General features: G+C 41.2%; 1 protein-coding gene across 1 annotated transcript; it reads left to right on the forward strand.

The window, feature by feature from the left end:
- Positions 1 to 12,289: 12,289 nt before the first annotated feature.
- On the forward strand, positions 12,290 to 13,974 carry FERD3L (Fer3 like bHLH transcription factor). The gene has a single exon (XM_059395707.1). It carries the CDS (start codon positions 13,109 to 13,111, stop codon positions 13,598 to 13,600), a length of 492 nt encoding a protein of 163 aa, XP_059251690.1. The 5' UTR covers positions 12,290 to 13,108; the 3' UTR covers positions 13,601 to 13,974.
- The last annotated feature ends 2,176 nt before the right edge of the window (positions 13,975 to 16,150 follow it).

Consider the following 16,150-nt stretch of genomic DNA (forward strand, 5'->3'; position numbering starts at 1 on the left):
TTGTAATTAATGTCATATAGCAACAGATGGTAACAACCCTTCTCATGGTGAGCATAGTTTAACATAGAGAACTGTCAAAGAGCTATGTTGTACACCTGAAACTAATATAACACTGAATTTTAACTACATTTCAAAAAAAAATAAAAATATTGAACAAATGTTAGCTGTTATTATTATTAAAAGACCTATTCCAGGGCACCTGGGTGGCTCAGTGGGTTAAGCCTCTGCCTTCAGCTCAGGTCATGGTGACCTTGAAGTCCTGGGATCAAGGCCGCATCCATCTCTCTGCTCAGCAGGGGGCCTGCTTCCCCCACCACCACCACCACCCCCGCCGCCTCTCTGCCTACTTATGATCTCTCTCTATCAAATAAATAAATAAAATCTTTTTTAAAAAAACCTACTCCATTTTTTAATACAAAATCTATCTAACTTGACTTTAAGATGATCACATCTTTATATGTACAACTTACATAAAGTTTCAGAGGCTAACAGTGCAACACAAATATTCCAGTTATGTTATTATGGATTCTAAATGCATCTCATCTTTCTTCTTGTTGACTGAACTATTCTATTAGGAATCTAACTTTGATTAAACTCACATAACATGTGGTCAGAAAGAAAGTAAAATCAAAGTAAGACTTCACTATTTCGGCAATATTGCTTTCCTAATCCATGAATTCAACTGTAAGTGCATTAGAGTCACCTGGGGAATTCAAGTGCTGATTTAATTTTTCTGGGATATTATCACATTATCAATCGCTTTCAATTTACAGCAATTCCGAGATGTAGACAGGATTGGGAACCACTCTCAGGTTTAACCCATGAACCAAAATCTAGCATATATAACAATATACCGGACAGGGCAACCTCTGTCTACCATTAGATACTGTCATTCCATAACTCAAGGGTGGGTCCAGAAATCTGTCTTTTAACGAGCAGGTCATTCTGAGATAGATGGTGAAGCTTCGTATTTTTCTGATACGTTTAAGGCCTGTCTTAAGCACAGATTCCCAGTCGCAGAGGAAAAATAAGACACAGAGTCAGGAGAGGAAAATCAGAAGCAGGGTGACATGTGAATGCTCCATAACTTCCACACAATGTAATGAAGATCAGTAAAAAAAAAAAAAAAAAAAGAAAGAAAGAAAAGAAGAAGAAACCAAAGTGAGCAGAAGTTCCATCTATGCAAGCTGTATCCACTAGGACTCTGATCCAATAAAATGTCATAGAATCTGCACCAGAAACTACTTCCCCTTATAAAGTAAGATGGGGACTAGAGAGAGGCCTCGTGCTCTTCCTAAATACTAGTGTTTTCTTTGTATTACTGTTACTACAAAAAGTCTCAGTTGATTCCTTCAAGACTCTAGTAGCACCCTATGAACTTTAGTTTTCCATAACTTTAAATAAGATTCTGAAGATGGCCTATTTTAAGATATAAATGTAGGACTTCATTCCACAATGATTCCAACATTCATTGAAATCAACCTTCTCTTGTTAGAGAACGAAGACCCTAAAACGGAACATTCCAGATTAATATTGTACTAAGGTAAAAATAATCCACTGCTTTACTCGGGTACTACTCACCGCCTATCTTATCAGAAAAAAGAGCTTCTCCCTCTGGGTATTCATGAAAAGTGAAACTGACTACTTAAATGCCAGAAAACGCCTTGATCTGGACTGGGACATACTAAGAGAAATACTTAAGCGGGACTCGAACGCATACCTTGAAAGAGAAAAGACACAGACAAGAGGTAAACACCAGATGCACAATATATAGTAAGTTCTCAAAAGTATTGTACCATAGGATGACCGCTCCCTCACTGCCCATCAAGGCGGGCTTCCACATCACGGAAACGGACCAATCCCGGTCCGACTCCTTCGGGCAGGTGCTGCCGCCACCGCCCACCGCCACGCCTAAAGCCCCGTGGTCTCCTGCTGTGCCGCCCCAGGCCGGCGCGCGCACGAGCAACGCGAACCTGCTTTCGCCCAGCGAGTTTGAGCACCGCAAAGCAGTGCCCATGGCGCCAGCACCTGCGTCCCCTGGAAGCTCCGTCGCCTAGTCCCGGGAGCGGTGTCCCGGGAGACTAGGAGCCGCCTCCCACGTTTGTCTGCGAGTCCCAATCCACCCTGTACCCCTCGGGCCCCCGCCTGCTGCCCCCCGGCTCCGCGGACTTGACCCAGCACGCGGAGGGCTTTGGGGTTCCCGCCGCGACCCGCGGACGACGTCTCATGTCCCGCCCCCCTGCCCACCCCGCCCACCATAGGCACGGGGGACCCCGACGGCGCGGTGCGGTCGCCGCCACCACCGGGGCAGGCCTGACCAACAGAAGCTCTCCGCCGTAACCGGAAGTCCCCAGCCCGTCTCGACCCCCGCACTCCCGCCCCCAAAGCCACCTGAAGACCCCTGCCAAAATCCGGGGGCTGGCCGGTGCGTACCGAGCGAGTCGACCAGTGTGCGGCCGGACCGAGCGCGGTCCGCCGGGAGGTGGGCGCCCCTGTCCAGAAAGTCCTCAGTCCCAAAACGGCCACGAGGCCCGGGTGGGTCGACAGCCCCGCCCAGCTCCCGGTCTCCCTCAACCTGGCTTACCTGCCCCGCGGGAGCAGCGCCTGCTAGGCGGAGGAGGAACTCTTCCACCCGCGCGCGCTTTGCCCTACGAGCGGCGCCGAGACCAAAGCACGTAAGAGGGCATGCGCGGGCGTCCCAAGAGTGCTGCCCCCCGGGCGAGCCGCAGTGGGATTGGGACCTACAAAATTCAAAAGTGGGTCACCCTTTTTTATTTTAATATCATAATGCGAGCCATATATTGGCCTAGCGGAAAGGGATATTGATCATGAGATCTGAGAGTCCGTGAGTAAAAGTATGGCAAGAAGAGGAGCAAAATGGGTAGAAAGAAAAAAGGTGAAAAGGCATAATATGGAACGCTGAAAAAGTCTAAGGCCTTAGAGACCCAACCATTATAATATTGTGTGTGTTTGGCATGTTTCTTCACAGATGAGAGAACGCGAATTGACAATGGCTAACAACGTAAGATGTTGCTCGCAGTGTTGTTACTTTATTCTAAGGGCAACACTGAACCAGCTCACGCTTTCCATATACTTTCCATAGCATGCCAAGTTCAAACCTGATATCCAAACAAGGTCAAAGTTACCACACTGTGAGCTACAGTTAGAACAAAACAAATCATGAAAAAAAAAATTTTTTTTAAGCTATAGAGTACAGATAATTGTCAGAAACTTTAAAAAATACTCGACCATTTTCCTTTTTTCCAGGATCTTAACAATTTAACTCTAGTTTCTGATCTTCCCTGCTATCTTCAATTGTCTAGCATATTATAACAGTACCTTGTAATGAACTGAAAGAAGTTTATCATACACTTCCTAGTGGATTCCAACTGAAGATAACCAATCTGGAGATAATGGTCCCAAGAGCCACTTCAAAGTCAACTGGCCATAGAGAAGAATAACAGAGCAAACCATAGTGCATAATCATAAATAAGCTAAATAAACCCAGGTAGGAGTAACAGAGAATAAATTTTAAAGCCTGGAGAAATAAAGAGATAAGCCGGGACTGTGTACATTTTTGACATAAGGTGTGAGGAGATTTGAGAATAGATCAATGGATATGGAGACTAGTGTGGCAACTTAATTTTAAAAGTCTTTAAGTTAGGGCACCTGGGTGACTTAAGTTGTTAAGCAGCTGCCTTTGGCTTGGGTCATGATCCCAGGGTCCTGGGATTGAGCCCCACATCAAGCTCCCTGCTCAAAGGGGAGCCTGCTTCTCCCTCACAAGCCCCCTGCTTGGATCCCCTCTCTCACTGTCTCTTACTGTCAAATAAATAAATAAAATCTTAAAAAAAAAATTAAAAAGTCCTTTAAGTTAGTAGTATGTGGGTGAGCCGTTATGGCCCTAAAAGACAAAAGTGAAACCTGGAGTGAATGTATGGATAGAGGTCTAGAAAGAAGAAAACAAAAGTGTATAACAAACCACTTTGCCAAATAAGATAACTGGTATGATATTAATACCACTTGGTTGGGATGAAAGAAAATTTATTTTAAAAATTGGAATTTTCTCTTGCCATAGATGAACACTTGTGAGAGTGCTCTGGAGAGTCATCATCCTTCAGGACCCACAGAGATAATGACAGTCATGGCTTCCACCATGATGATGGCTTTCTCCATCCATGATACTAACCAATATGGAGATTCCATAATCCTCAAATGATAGCTATAAGAAGCCACAAAGAGGCTAAAGACAGTGGCAGGATAACCAGAAAATCCTGCCCAAGGAAGGCTGATGAGTCAAGAAACAGGAAAATGGTTAGGAACCATTTCACTTCAAAGTTTCACTTTGTTAGTTTTGAAACAGCCAGCATTTTTAAGCTTAAGTAAATCACTTAAATTTAGAAGAGATAATATGGGACAGAAATAAATCTAAATGATACCCTTGGTATCCTTACTTAAAGAAAGTTATTTAATGAAAATATCTAGTGAACCCAATACAATATCCTTCACTGAAGAAAAAAGGTGATTAAAATCATCCAAACTCGGGGCGCCTGGGTGGCTCAGTGGGTTAAAGCCTCTGCCTTCGGCTCAAGTCATGGTCCCAAGGTCCTGGGATCGAGCCCCATACCGGGCTCTCTGCTTGGCAGGGAGCCTGCTTCCTCCCCCTCTCTCTCTGCCTGTCTCTCTGCCTACCTGTGATCTCTGTCTGTCAAATAAATAAATAAAATCTTAAAAAAAAAAAAAAAAGGCATCCAAACTCAATGCAAATGAAATTGAACATGCAATTCTTCGGACTGAAAATTATCAAAGAAATAATTGTGTTAGACTCTGTGCTGATATCAGAAATATAAAGACATGAGTTAGTGGGAAGCATTTTAGAGAGTCTTCTGCATAAGGCTCTTGTATCAAAGGAAATAATATACGCACAGCATTTAATACGTGGTAAGTATTCAAAAACATTTATTATTAATATTATTGCAAAATGGTGGGGGTTTTGTTTTTTTTTTTTTAAATGGTGGGGTTTTTATAGTTGTCTTAGAGTTTCTTAGGAGGGGTAACTCCCCTTGATTACTCACAGGTGACTCCTGTGAAAGTTAAAGAGGGAGGGGGAACAGAATTGAGCTGCCAAGAGCTTGAGGCCATAATACTTATATGACATCTGTGGGGGGAAAGAGAGGAGGAATGAAGACAACACGGTAAAAACATCAAACTATGATGCAGACCTGAAAAAAAAAGCTCTGCAAACATACTAGGGAGCAAATATCATTTATTAGGAAGTCCCACATTAGGTAGAAATGGCCAGGATCTAGTTCCTTTTGTGCTGAGGCTAACCAGAAAGAGTATAGCCTCACCTCGAATGCTGCAGTGACTCCTAAGGCACCGAGGATGGAGCGTGTTGGCTAACTGCAGTCGTTGTAGCTGAAAAAGAAATGTAGTCCGTGCACTTCCATGGTTACCACTGGAGTTCATATTCTAATGAGGGAAACTGAAAGTACATAAGTGAAGAAATAAATACACACTGTGCCAGATGTTTTGTGTGCTTTGGAGAAAGATAAAGCAATGCAAGAGGGTTAGGGAGTACAAGAGAGAGGAAGTACTAGTTTATATAGGATGATCAGGAGTGCTTCTCTGATAAGCCAGCATCATCCAGGGGCCTGAAGGAAGAGAAGGTGAGAGTGATGTGGATATCTAAGAAAGGAGTTTTGCAGTCAGATGCAACAGAAATACAAAGTCACTGGGACAGATTATGTGCCTACATGTCTGAGGAACAGCAAAGAGACCAGCATAGCTAAAGCAGAGTGAGGAAAGGGGGAATATAAGAGATGAGTTCTCATGAGCATTCAAATATTTATTCAAATATCACTTTCCAATCAGACTGTTACATGATAACTATGTAAAAAACAACCTGTGGGGTGCCTGGGTGGCTCAGTTGGTCGGGTAACCGCCTTCCACTCAGGGTAAGATCCTGGAGTCCTGGGATCGAGTCCAGTGTTGGGCTCCCAGGGAGTCTGCTTCTCCCTCTGACCTTCTCCCCTCTTGTGCTCTCTCTGAGTCTCTCTCTCAAATAAATAAATAAAATCTTTAAATAAATAAATAAAATAGCAACCTGTCACTAACTTTCAGTATTCATGATATCACTTATACTAAGCAATTTTTTCCCATAGCACTTACCACCCTTAACACCAGAAAGAATTTTTGTGTGTTTCCAACTTGTTTACTGATACATATCAGATTCCTACATCAATGCCACAAGGGTCAAGCATGTTATAGGTATTCAATAAAAATTTGTTGAAAAAATTGTGTAGTGTATTTTTAATTTAGTGTGCAATGCATTTAGTGTATAATAGAATAACAGATTATAATTTTATATATTGATGCACGTAGTACACTCTTATATGTAACATTAATTTTAAATATAATTCATTTTCTTATAAAGTAGGAGTGTCTTTAAATAAGTTAAGCCAAATCAAATTGTCCATTTTTTTTAGGTTAAAAAATGGTTTGATTTTTGGAAGTTACATATGTTTCAACTTAATATTTTCCCCATATCATAAATAAATAGTATAACATGAAAAACTTTTGAAAAATTATTAAATTGCAAAGTCACACATATAGTCTTTAATCTCCAAATATACAAAGAACTTATGGAGTTAAGGATGACTATCAAATCTATAATGTTTATTACAAAAGAAAGTCGTATTTAAAAATAATGTGCAAAAATATAGTATAGGAAAGGAGATGAAAAAGGAAATTATTTGGGGTATTAGTTTATAACATCCTGAGGGATTTTTCTTCACACCTCTTTAGTTTTCCACATGTTTTTCAAAAAGACTTTGGAAAGGGTTCAAACAACAGCTAATGTAAGATCTAATATAATAGAAAATTTGGAAAATATATTTATTCCAAAGGATAACCGTAGTGGAACTATTTTGTGTGAAGAGGAAAAACCTGAGACAAAAAAAATTAATATCTGACTTTAAGCCATATTTATAAGTGATACTTTAAAAAAGATATAGGGTTGCTTGGGTGGTACAATCGGTTAAGCCTTCATCCTTTGGTTTCCCCTCAGGTCATGATCTCAGGGTCATAGAATCTGTTTGAGTTTCTCTTACCCTCTCCCATGCCCTCCCCCCTGCACACACACATTCTTTTTCTCTCTCTCAAATAAATAAATAAATAAATAAATAAATAAATAAATAAATATTTTAAAATGGATATAAAGTAGCATATCACACCCAAAAAGCAAATAACCCAGTAAGAAATGGGCAGAATACATGAATAGACATTTTTTTCAAAGAAGACATACGGATGGATAACAGATACGTCAATATCACTCATCATCAGAGAAATCAAAAACACAATGAAATATCACCTCACACTGGTAAAAATGGCTAAAATCAACAACACAAGGAACAACAGGTATCAGTGAGGATGCAGAAGAAGGGGAACCCTCTTGCACTGGTCGGTGGGAACAAAACCTGATGCAGCCACTCTGGAAAACAGCATAGAGGCTCCTCAAAAAGTTAAAAAATAGAACTACCCAAAACCCCCAGCAATTGCACTACTAGGTATTTACCCATAGGATACAAAAATACAGATTCGAAAGGGTACATGCACCCTGATGTTTATGTCAACATTATCAACAATAGCCAAACTATGGAGAGATCCCAAATGTCCCTCAACTGATGAGTAGATAAAGAAAAGGTGTGTGTGTGTATGTGTGTGTGTGTGCGCGCGCGCGTGTGTCTATATGTACAGATATATCTGTATATATACTTATAAATATGTACACCCACGTACACACACAATGGAATGTTATTCAGCCATTGAAAAGAATGAAATCTTCCCATTTGCCAATGACATGGATGGAGCTAGAGTATATTCTGCTAAGCAGAATAAGTCAGTTAGAGAAAGACAAATACCATATGATTTCACTCACACGTGGAACTTAAGAAACAAAACAGATGAACATATGGGAAGGAGGGGAAGAGGAAAAGAGAGAGGGAAACAAACCATAAGAGACCCTTAATGACAGAGAACAAACTGAGGGTTGATAGAGGGTGGGGGATGGTTAAATGGGTGATGGGTATGAAGGAGGGCACTTGACATGATGAACACTGTGTGTTATATGTGATGAGCCACTAAATTCTACTCCTGAAACAAATATTACACTATATGTTAACCAGAACTTAAATAAAAATTTGAAAAAAAAATAATAACAATAAAAATAGCATATCTATCTGTTCAATCTTTCAAATCATTGTCTAATTTTTGGGGTATCAACAGAAAACACACCAATAAATAAAGAGCTCTGAGATACACTGGAAGTATATTTTTTTCTTATATATTAAGCTGAATTTGAGAGGTACAACTCTATTCTGTTAGGGCATTTCAAGTAACAGCTTTCTGTTGCCCTGCATTACCTAGGGCAGGATTCAGCAACTACAGCCTGAGAATCAAATTCTGCTGCCACCTACTTTTGTAAGTAAAATTCCATTGGAGCGCTGCTACCTCCATTCATTTATGTATTTTCTGTGGCTGTTTTCACCTTACAGTGGTAGAACTGAGTAGTTGTGACAGAGATCACATAGCCTACAAAACCTGAAATAGGTACTATCTGGCCCTGTATAGAAAAAAGTCTCTTAGCCCTTGCCATTGGGTGTTGTCCTCATCTACATGGTCAGTGCTAGCTCTCCACCAAAGAACCCACATTCCAGGATAGGGGAAGAGAACAAAAGACCAAATGGAAGGGGAAAAGTTGCATTTCCAAAGACCAGCTTGAACTTGCACATATTATGTCTCATTTACTCTATGGTCATGGGTTAGACATGCTCAGCAAAAATGCAGTGGGTCAGAAATGTGCCCAGTTAACATATGTGTGGGTGGGTCTGTTACTAAAAGGAAAAAGGGTAAGTAGATACTGCAGAACGCTAAGCATTTTCTGCCACAGATATGGGGGGGCGGGGGAGTGGCAGTACAGTTGGAAATAAGAGTAGAAAGGATAAATTTCTTGAAACATCACCTTCATTGAATAAATATTGACGATTAGGAGCACATCACAAAGTAGAAGCCTGCCTTTCAGGAATTTTGCCTCTTCCTTACTTATTCCTAGTGAAATGTAATTCACCCCAAAACTGGTAATGCTTATATTTTAAAGAGCGATCATCAGGGCACCTGGGTAGCTCAGTCGTCAAGCATCTGCCTTTGGGTCAGGTCATGATCCCAGCGTCCTATGATCCATCCCCTCATCAGGCTCCCTGCTAAGCAGGAAGCCTGCTTCTCCCTCTCCCACTCCCCCTTGTGTTCCCTCTCTCTGTGTGTCTCTGTCAAACAAATAAATAACGTTTAAATAAATAAATAAACAAAAGTAAAGAGCAGATCGTCATATTTTATATTTGTTTTCTTTCAGTGACAAGAAATATGCCTTCAGTCTGGGCAAGGGTATCGTTAGCCTGGTATGTATGCCTCCTCTGCAGAGCCTCTTACTCTATAACACACCTCAGTGTAATTGCAGTGATAGTATCTACAGATTCAGTTGCTTCAGGAGCATTTTTACACCTCCTTTCCCTCTTCCTGACACACATATTCAATGTAAACAAGATATGTGCTCACTAACTAGATATTCATTTACATGCTTGAGTGCCTTATGTTAGCAAATCCCTATAAGAGGTATCCGAAGGAATGTGAAGACAGGCATATTAAATAGGGCAGAGTCAGCAACTACAGTTCAACAGTTAAATCCAGCCCACTACCTGATGTTGTAAATAAAGTTTCAGAGACCACAGCCATTCTTTTTCATTTACATATTGTCTATGGCTACCTTTATACTACAAAAGCAAAGCTAAGTAGTTCCACAGAGATTGTACAACCTGTAAAAAGCCTACATTTCTATTTTGCCAATTAAAGAGAAAGTTTGCCAATCCCTAAACGACGGCATTCTGAGGAGTCCTTACTTTCATTTGAACTCAGGATTATAAGTAAAATAGCAAGAAATTAATTTGAAGGTAAGCAAGAATTTAACTCTAAGTATAGACAGACCCTAGAATTGATATTTATATTTCTTGAAATTTTTTTCCTGGAGCTTCTAAGGGCAGAAAAGGTACTGATTTCCTTTGGAAATACTTTAACAAGATGAATAAGTTTAATGAGGATTAATGGTTCCTTCCAATGGGATGAACTGTTTCATGTCATTTATATAAACTTACTACATTTACTATGTATATTTACTGTGAAATCAAATATCCACAAAACCATTTTTTTAAATTTTTTTAAAGACTATTTATTTATTTATTTATTTGCCAGAGGAAGGGGGAGAAAGAACACAAGCAGGCAGAGCAGTAGGCAGAGGGAGAGGGAGAAGCAGGGGGTCCCCCATATGGGGCTCCATCCCAGGACCCTGAGATCATGACCTGAACCAAAGGCAGATGTTTAACCTCTGGGCCACTCAGGTGCCCCTCCAAAAAAATTATTTGAAAATTAGAGATGTTTCAAAATAAGCAGAGAAAAACAATTTCACTTATTTCTGTTTCACATTTATAAACAAAAAATAGAGTGAATCATTACAACTTAGATTTTAACATTTTTGCTCTATCTGTGTCACCATGATTAGAACCTTGTAGGAAAAACTGAAGTTATTGTGATATAAGCAGAAGTGTTAATCTTGGGATTTTTTTTAGCTTTTGGGGTATTTTTTAAAAATTTGGGGATGTTTTTTATTGCTACAGACATAAGACATTTTAAATAAATTCCCTAATATTTTAATATTGATATTTCAACCCAATCCTATGCATTGGGTGCCATTAATTTTGTTGCATTCTTTTGTGATAAGGTTATTGAAATATTCATACCTTTCCATAAAATCATGAAGAATTTTAGTCCAAGAAAAATGTTTCAAGTCCCATGATAGCTTCTGACACCTATTTTATTAAATTTTACTTTTAAATATCTCTCATGTTTCCCTTCAGTAATTGTCCTAATATATTCTGTTGTCAAACTAGATTCTTACAATATGAGGTATTTAATCCATTTACATTTGCATTTAAAAGAGAAAAGTCATGAGAAATATTTAACAACTAAAAATCAATGATAAAATATGTCCAAATACTGAATAACACATTAAGTTAAACAAGAACTAGAAAGCATGTTACTGCTTGTCAAAACAAAACAAAAAAAATAATTCTCCCATTTAGTTATCCTTTAGCTACTGCTGAAATTCCAATTCATTTTTTTTTTAATTTCTCAGTCTTCTCTTTGAAAGAAGTTGAGTAAAAATCAATAGGTAATCGTAATCAAGGACCTCATATTCATTAACATCTTTCAGGAATATGTATTTCAATTCTTCTCTGCCTGAGTTATCACAATGCACATTGGAGCATAAAGAATAAATGCAAGAGAAAAGAAAATCAACCACAGGACAAAAGAGCAAGGGAGAACACAGACACAAATGGGTTAAAAGAACGAATGAATGAGAGAAAAGGAAAACTTCAAGACGATACTGCTTTAATAGTATCTAGGAGTACACAGGGGAAGGCTAGGAAGAAAATTGTGCTGACCTGTAAGAAATAGGTTGTTTCTGGGAGCTGTCCAATGTACTAACCGAACGGCTAGAACACAACTTACCTCCTTAGTAGGAATTGTCTTCAGGGATTCTTCCTTGAAACAAGGCATCTCTTTACTCATCTTTTACAGCTATTTCTTCTACGCCATCTTTAAAACGATTTTCCAATATATTACTCTACCCTTCCGTGACTTCTTAAAAATCCCTACACCGAATAATTAAGTAAATATAGCCAGTGGCAAAAAAAGGAAACATGAACCCGTCTTTGTTAAAATATTAAAGATAATATGAAATCAGTAAAATTTCATTTTCTTATACCAAATTTTAAATTTCCTTTCATCTCAAAAACATGATCTAACGATAACTTTTAAATCTCCCTTAAATTGAACTCATATAGTTGCCACTCTTAAGTCCTGTAGGGCAGCACAAATCAATGAGGAAAACAAGCCAGAAGGACGTGAGGATTTATCTTTGTTCACAAATACCGATGGGCAATTTAAAAGTCGAAAGACTTCACAACAGAGGGCTGATCGACCCATTGGCCTATCAAAGGGTAAATCGCATTATTGAAAGGAGATTGAAGTTGTTTTGTTTGGGCGCGGGGGGGGGGGTGGGGGGTGGTGGTGAGGGTTTGCTTTGCCCCCCCCGCTGGGGGTTAAAAGTGAAATACATTTAGAAAAAAAATTCTGGCCCCCCCCCCCCATTTTATTGCCATCATAACTTTTGCCCTGAAGTAATTTCTTCCACTTTACATGAGTAGGAGATAAGTAGGGAAGGGAAACTCAAGTATCTGTTGTTAGGGTGATTACAACAAAACGGACTTTAGAAGTCGGGTTTGTAACACCGCAGGAGAGCTGTTTCCAGGCTCTGGAAGGAGAAAGCCGGTTCCAACAGCGACTCTGGGGAATGCGCTCTCCGCCCCCACCTACCGTGCTTACTTAAGCTAATGGAAGATCCTGCCTTTCAGTAGCGGCTGCACTGGGATACCAGACAAACAGCTCCCCTCGACCCCTGGCAGACAGGGCCCCTCTTCAGGACATCATTAAAAGCACATGCACTTATTTCACACCCATTGGCAGCCTCCGGTGGCAAGACTCAGGACTCCTACTCTGAAGCCAAGGAGAAGCCAGAGTGGTGGAAAACATCCTCGCTTTGAAAATCCAAAGCTAAATTAAAAGAGCTACATGAGATAAGGAGCCTGAAGAATATTAGTTGGCTGCGGGGATGAGGAGAGGCACAAAAAGCACAGCAGGTAAGAGGCTAGGGGTTGTTGCCAAAGTGTCCCAGGTGGCTCATGGAAAAGGATCTCGGAATTGGAGGCCTGTCCCTTTGAGACTTCCACGCGTGCTCAAGCTTGTCTTCTTCTATCAGTTTCGAGACGACGACATTGTCAGAGCCTTCCCTATCGGTGCCACTAATCCTATTATCATCTTGGTTATAAATATTAATTCCCCTGGCCTTTCGGAGATGGTGCCGCGTCAGATTCAGAGCTGTTAGGAGTCTCGCCCCTCGCTGCAAGAAACCGATGCGAGGCAAGTCCAAGCTGATGCGATGGCGGCCCAGGAGAGGTGCGTGGACGCCAGCGTGCTGGACTTCGTCGCAGACCTGTCCCTGGCCTCCCCTGGGCACCCTCTCCTCTGCGACTTCGCACCCGGGGTTCCCTTTGGGGACCCGGACCTTGTGCTCCGAGAGGGAAGACGCAGGAGGCTGGCACGCTTTGAGGAGGAGGATCCAGAAGAGGAGGGCGAAGTAGACGAGGGGGAGGAGGAGGAGGAGGAAGAGGAGCCTGGGAGAGGCGCCTCCCCGCTGGGCCGTCCCAAGAGGAAAAGGGTGATCACCTATGCCCAGCGCCAGGCAGCCAACATCCGCGAAAGGAAGCGGATGTTCAACCTCAATGAGGCCTTCGACCAGCTGCGAAGGAAGGTGCCCACTTTTGCTTACGAGAAGAGACTGTCCCGAATCGAGACCCTACGCCTGGCCATCGTCTACATTTCCTTCATGACCGAGCTCTTGGAGGGCTGCGAAAAGAAGGATACCGGCTGAACCGGAGCGGGAGAGAGGGGTCTGCGCCCTCCTCCCGGACGCGCGCGGGCTTGGCGTGCTTCGGGACCCAGCAGGGTGTGGCCGACAGGCCAGGAGGGACTCTTCAAGGCAGAATGTCTGGCCTTCTGGAGTTTGGTTCAGGGTTGCGAAATCCCCACAGCCCTCAAGAAGTGGCAGCCGTAGAGTTGATAGACACGCGAACGCTCTCAATTGGAGTCTGGGGCAGGGGCGGGCGGGGCGCCTTACGAGTTCGAACGCGCGGGGCTATAGACGCGAGCGCCGGGACACAGCTTCTGCCGGCCTGTTGGCGAGGAGCTAATCCTCTCCCCAAACTGCAGATTTCCGGGGCTTCTGTAGAGTCCAAACTCTTCTGTTTTCTTTTAAAAAGGAAAGGAAGGAAGGAAGGAAGAAAAGAAAAAATTAAATAGATGTTCTTACTTTTTTTTTTTTTTTTTAAAGCCTCAAGAGTCAGTGTTGCCCAATCCCCAATCCCGGGCAGGCACGCCGCTCCCGCCCGCGCGTTTTTGGGGGGCACCTACAACAGAATCATTGGCAAAGCGTTCGGGTGCGGGTCTTCAGAGAAGCCAAGGGGCTCCGGACCTCGGGTCTGATCCTCTTTGGCTTGTCTAGAGAGAGACAGAAGGAAGGAGATGAGGACGGAAGGAGAGTCCAGGGGACAGGCGACCTCTGAGAAGGGACATTATTCTCGCCTCTCTTCCCCTTAATTTCCAGAACCAGAAACCTTGTTCGGGTCGCTCCAGGAGACCAAAGCTTGACCCCGGAGGTGGACCGAAGGAGCTCGGTCTCCGAGGGCAGGAATGCTCCCGGGCTTGCCCGGATCCTCGGCTCTCCGAACTTTGGCCACCGAGCGGGGCTTACCCCCTGCGCTTCCGGGAAAATGACCTGGTCTTCCCAGGTGCAGCGCAGTTTGAGTGCGCACTTTACAATTTTTAGCTGTAGGTAGAAAAGACAGCTTTCTTTCTAGCTGCATCTAGGAACAGGTAAAGCAAAAACTCCATTCTTCGACTTTGGAAAATGTATATGATGGAGAGGAGGTTTGAGGCAGGACCTAGGCGAGAGCCTACCTCCAGTTTGGACCCTCTGCCACTCCATGGTTTTGCTTTGTGGGCGACCTGAACTGGGGTTGTTCAGATAGGAGTAGGTAAGTGAGGAGGAACCTGAGTTAACAAGTACCGCCTAACCATAAATTCAGAAGTTCGAAAGGATAAATCCTAATACTTTATTTTGCCTCTTCACATCGCACACCTTTGCACACACACATACACAATACACACACACAATTCTCCCTCTTTACCTTTAGGAATATAATACATTTTTATTAATAAGTACGATATACTCACCCTAGAAAGTTTGGAAAACATAAGTTAAAAAAAGAAAATTTAAATCACTTCACAATGCCATAGTTAGCATTTTTATTTCCTTCTACTTTTTTCTTTCTGTACAGATATAAATTGAATACGCTTAACAAATTTGAGATACTTTTGGATACAGATCTTTTTCCATTCAGCAATATAGAATGAGCACCTTTCCCCTGGCTTTAAATACTATTCATACATAATTCTGATTACTGTATTTTGTCATAACGACGTATCATAATTTAATGCCAGTTCTTTACAAGTAGATAGGTAAGATACTTCCTTTAAAAAAAAAATGATGCAAAGAGCATTCTTTTAAATGTCTTCTCTGCCTGTGGTAATTTCCTGGTATTAGGTAACTAGAAGTAAAATTTCTTCATCACATGAACATTTAAGTTTGTGGCTACAAATGGCCAGATTGTCTTCCCAGGTGGGTTTTGCCAGTTCACACTCCTGCTCACCAACACTGCAGTGACTTGCTTGTCTCTCAAGTGTCTTCATTTAAAACTTGTCCTAGTTCTTCTATCTATAGGAACTGAAATAGTTCTGAAATGACCACCCTACCGAAAACGATTTCATATTTTGACTGTGTCTTTTCACCAGGACTTTTTCTACTTCTACCATACGATCTGTATACACAGGTAAAAGGGAAAAAAATGTAACTAGATGAGATAAAAAAAAAAAAACAGCAAAATCAGGGAGTACATTTTTTATTCTCTAGTGCCTTTAATAAAATGAACTGAAATTTGGATAATGACTCCTATGTCAGTCTTATAAAGTAAAATTACTCATTTTTCTAGACAACATTTTGGCTAATGAGACTAACATTTCTTTCTGTATTTTTAAAGATAAATTTAAAATTACTAATTTTAATATGTTGGAAGGACATAACTAATTACTTCTCAACTTTTCATTAAACAGTATTCTGTTTCCCAACTTCTTTTGGACTGCTAGTGGCTCCAGCAATACTTCATGTTTATCCAGTTATTTATTTAATTGGTTTAAAAATGTGTTGATATTTTATGTATAGTGTGAATGGGTTCAAAATTTAATGATCTTGCAGACTCTCCCTTCTTTCTCCCACATAAAGTCCTCCTGAGAATTAAACATCATGTAAAAAAAAAAAGAAAGAAAGAAAGAAAGAAAGAAAGAAAGAAAGAAAGAAAGAAAGAAA

Source organism: Mustela nigripes, chromosome 4, assembly GCF_022355385.1.
Source record: "Mustela nigripes isolate SB6536 chromosome 4, MUSNIG.SB6536, whole genome shotgun sequence".
In the NCBI taxonomy this organism is placed as follows: domain Eukaryota; kingdom Metazoa; phylum Chordata; class Mammalia; order Carnivora; family Mustelidae; genus Mustela; species Mustela nigripes.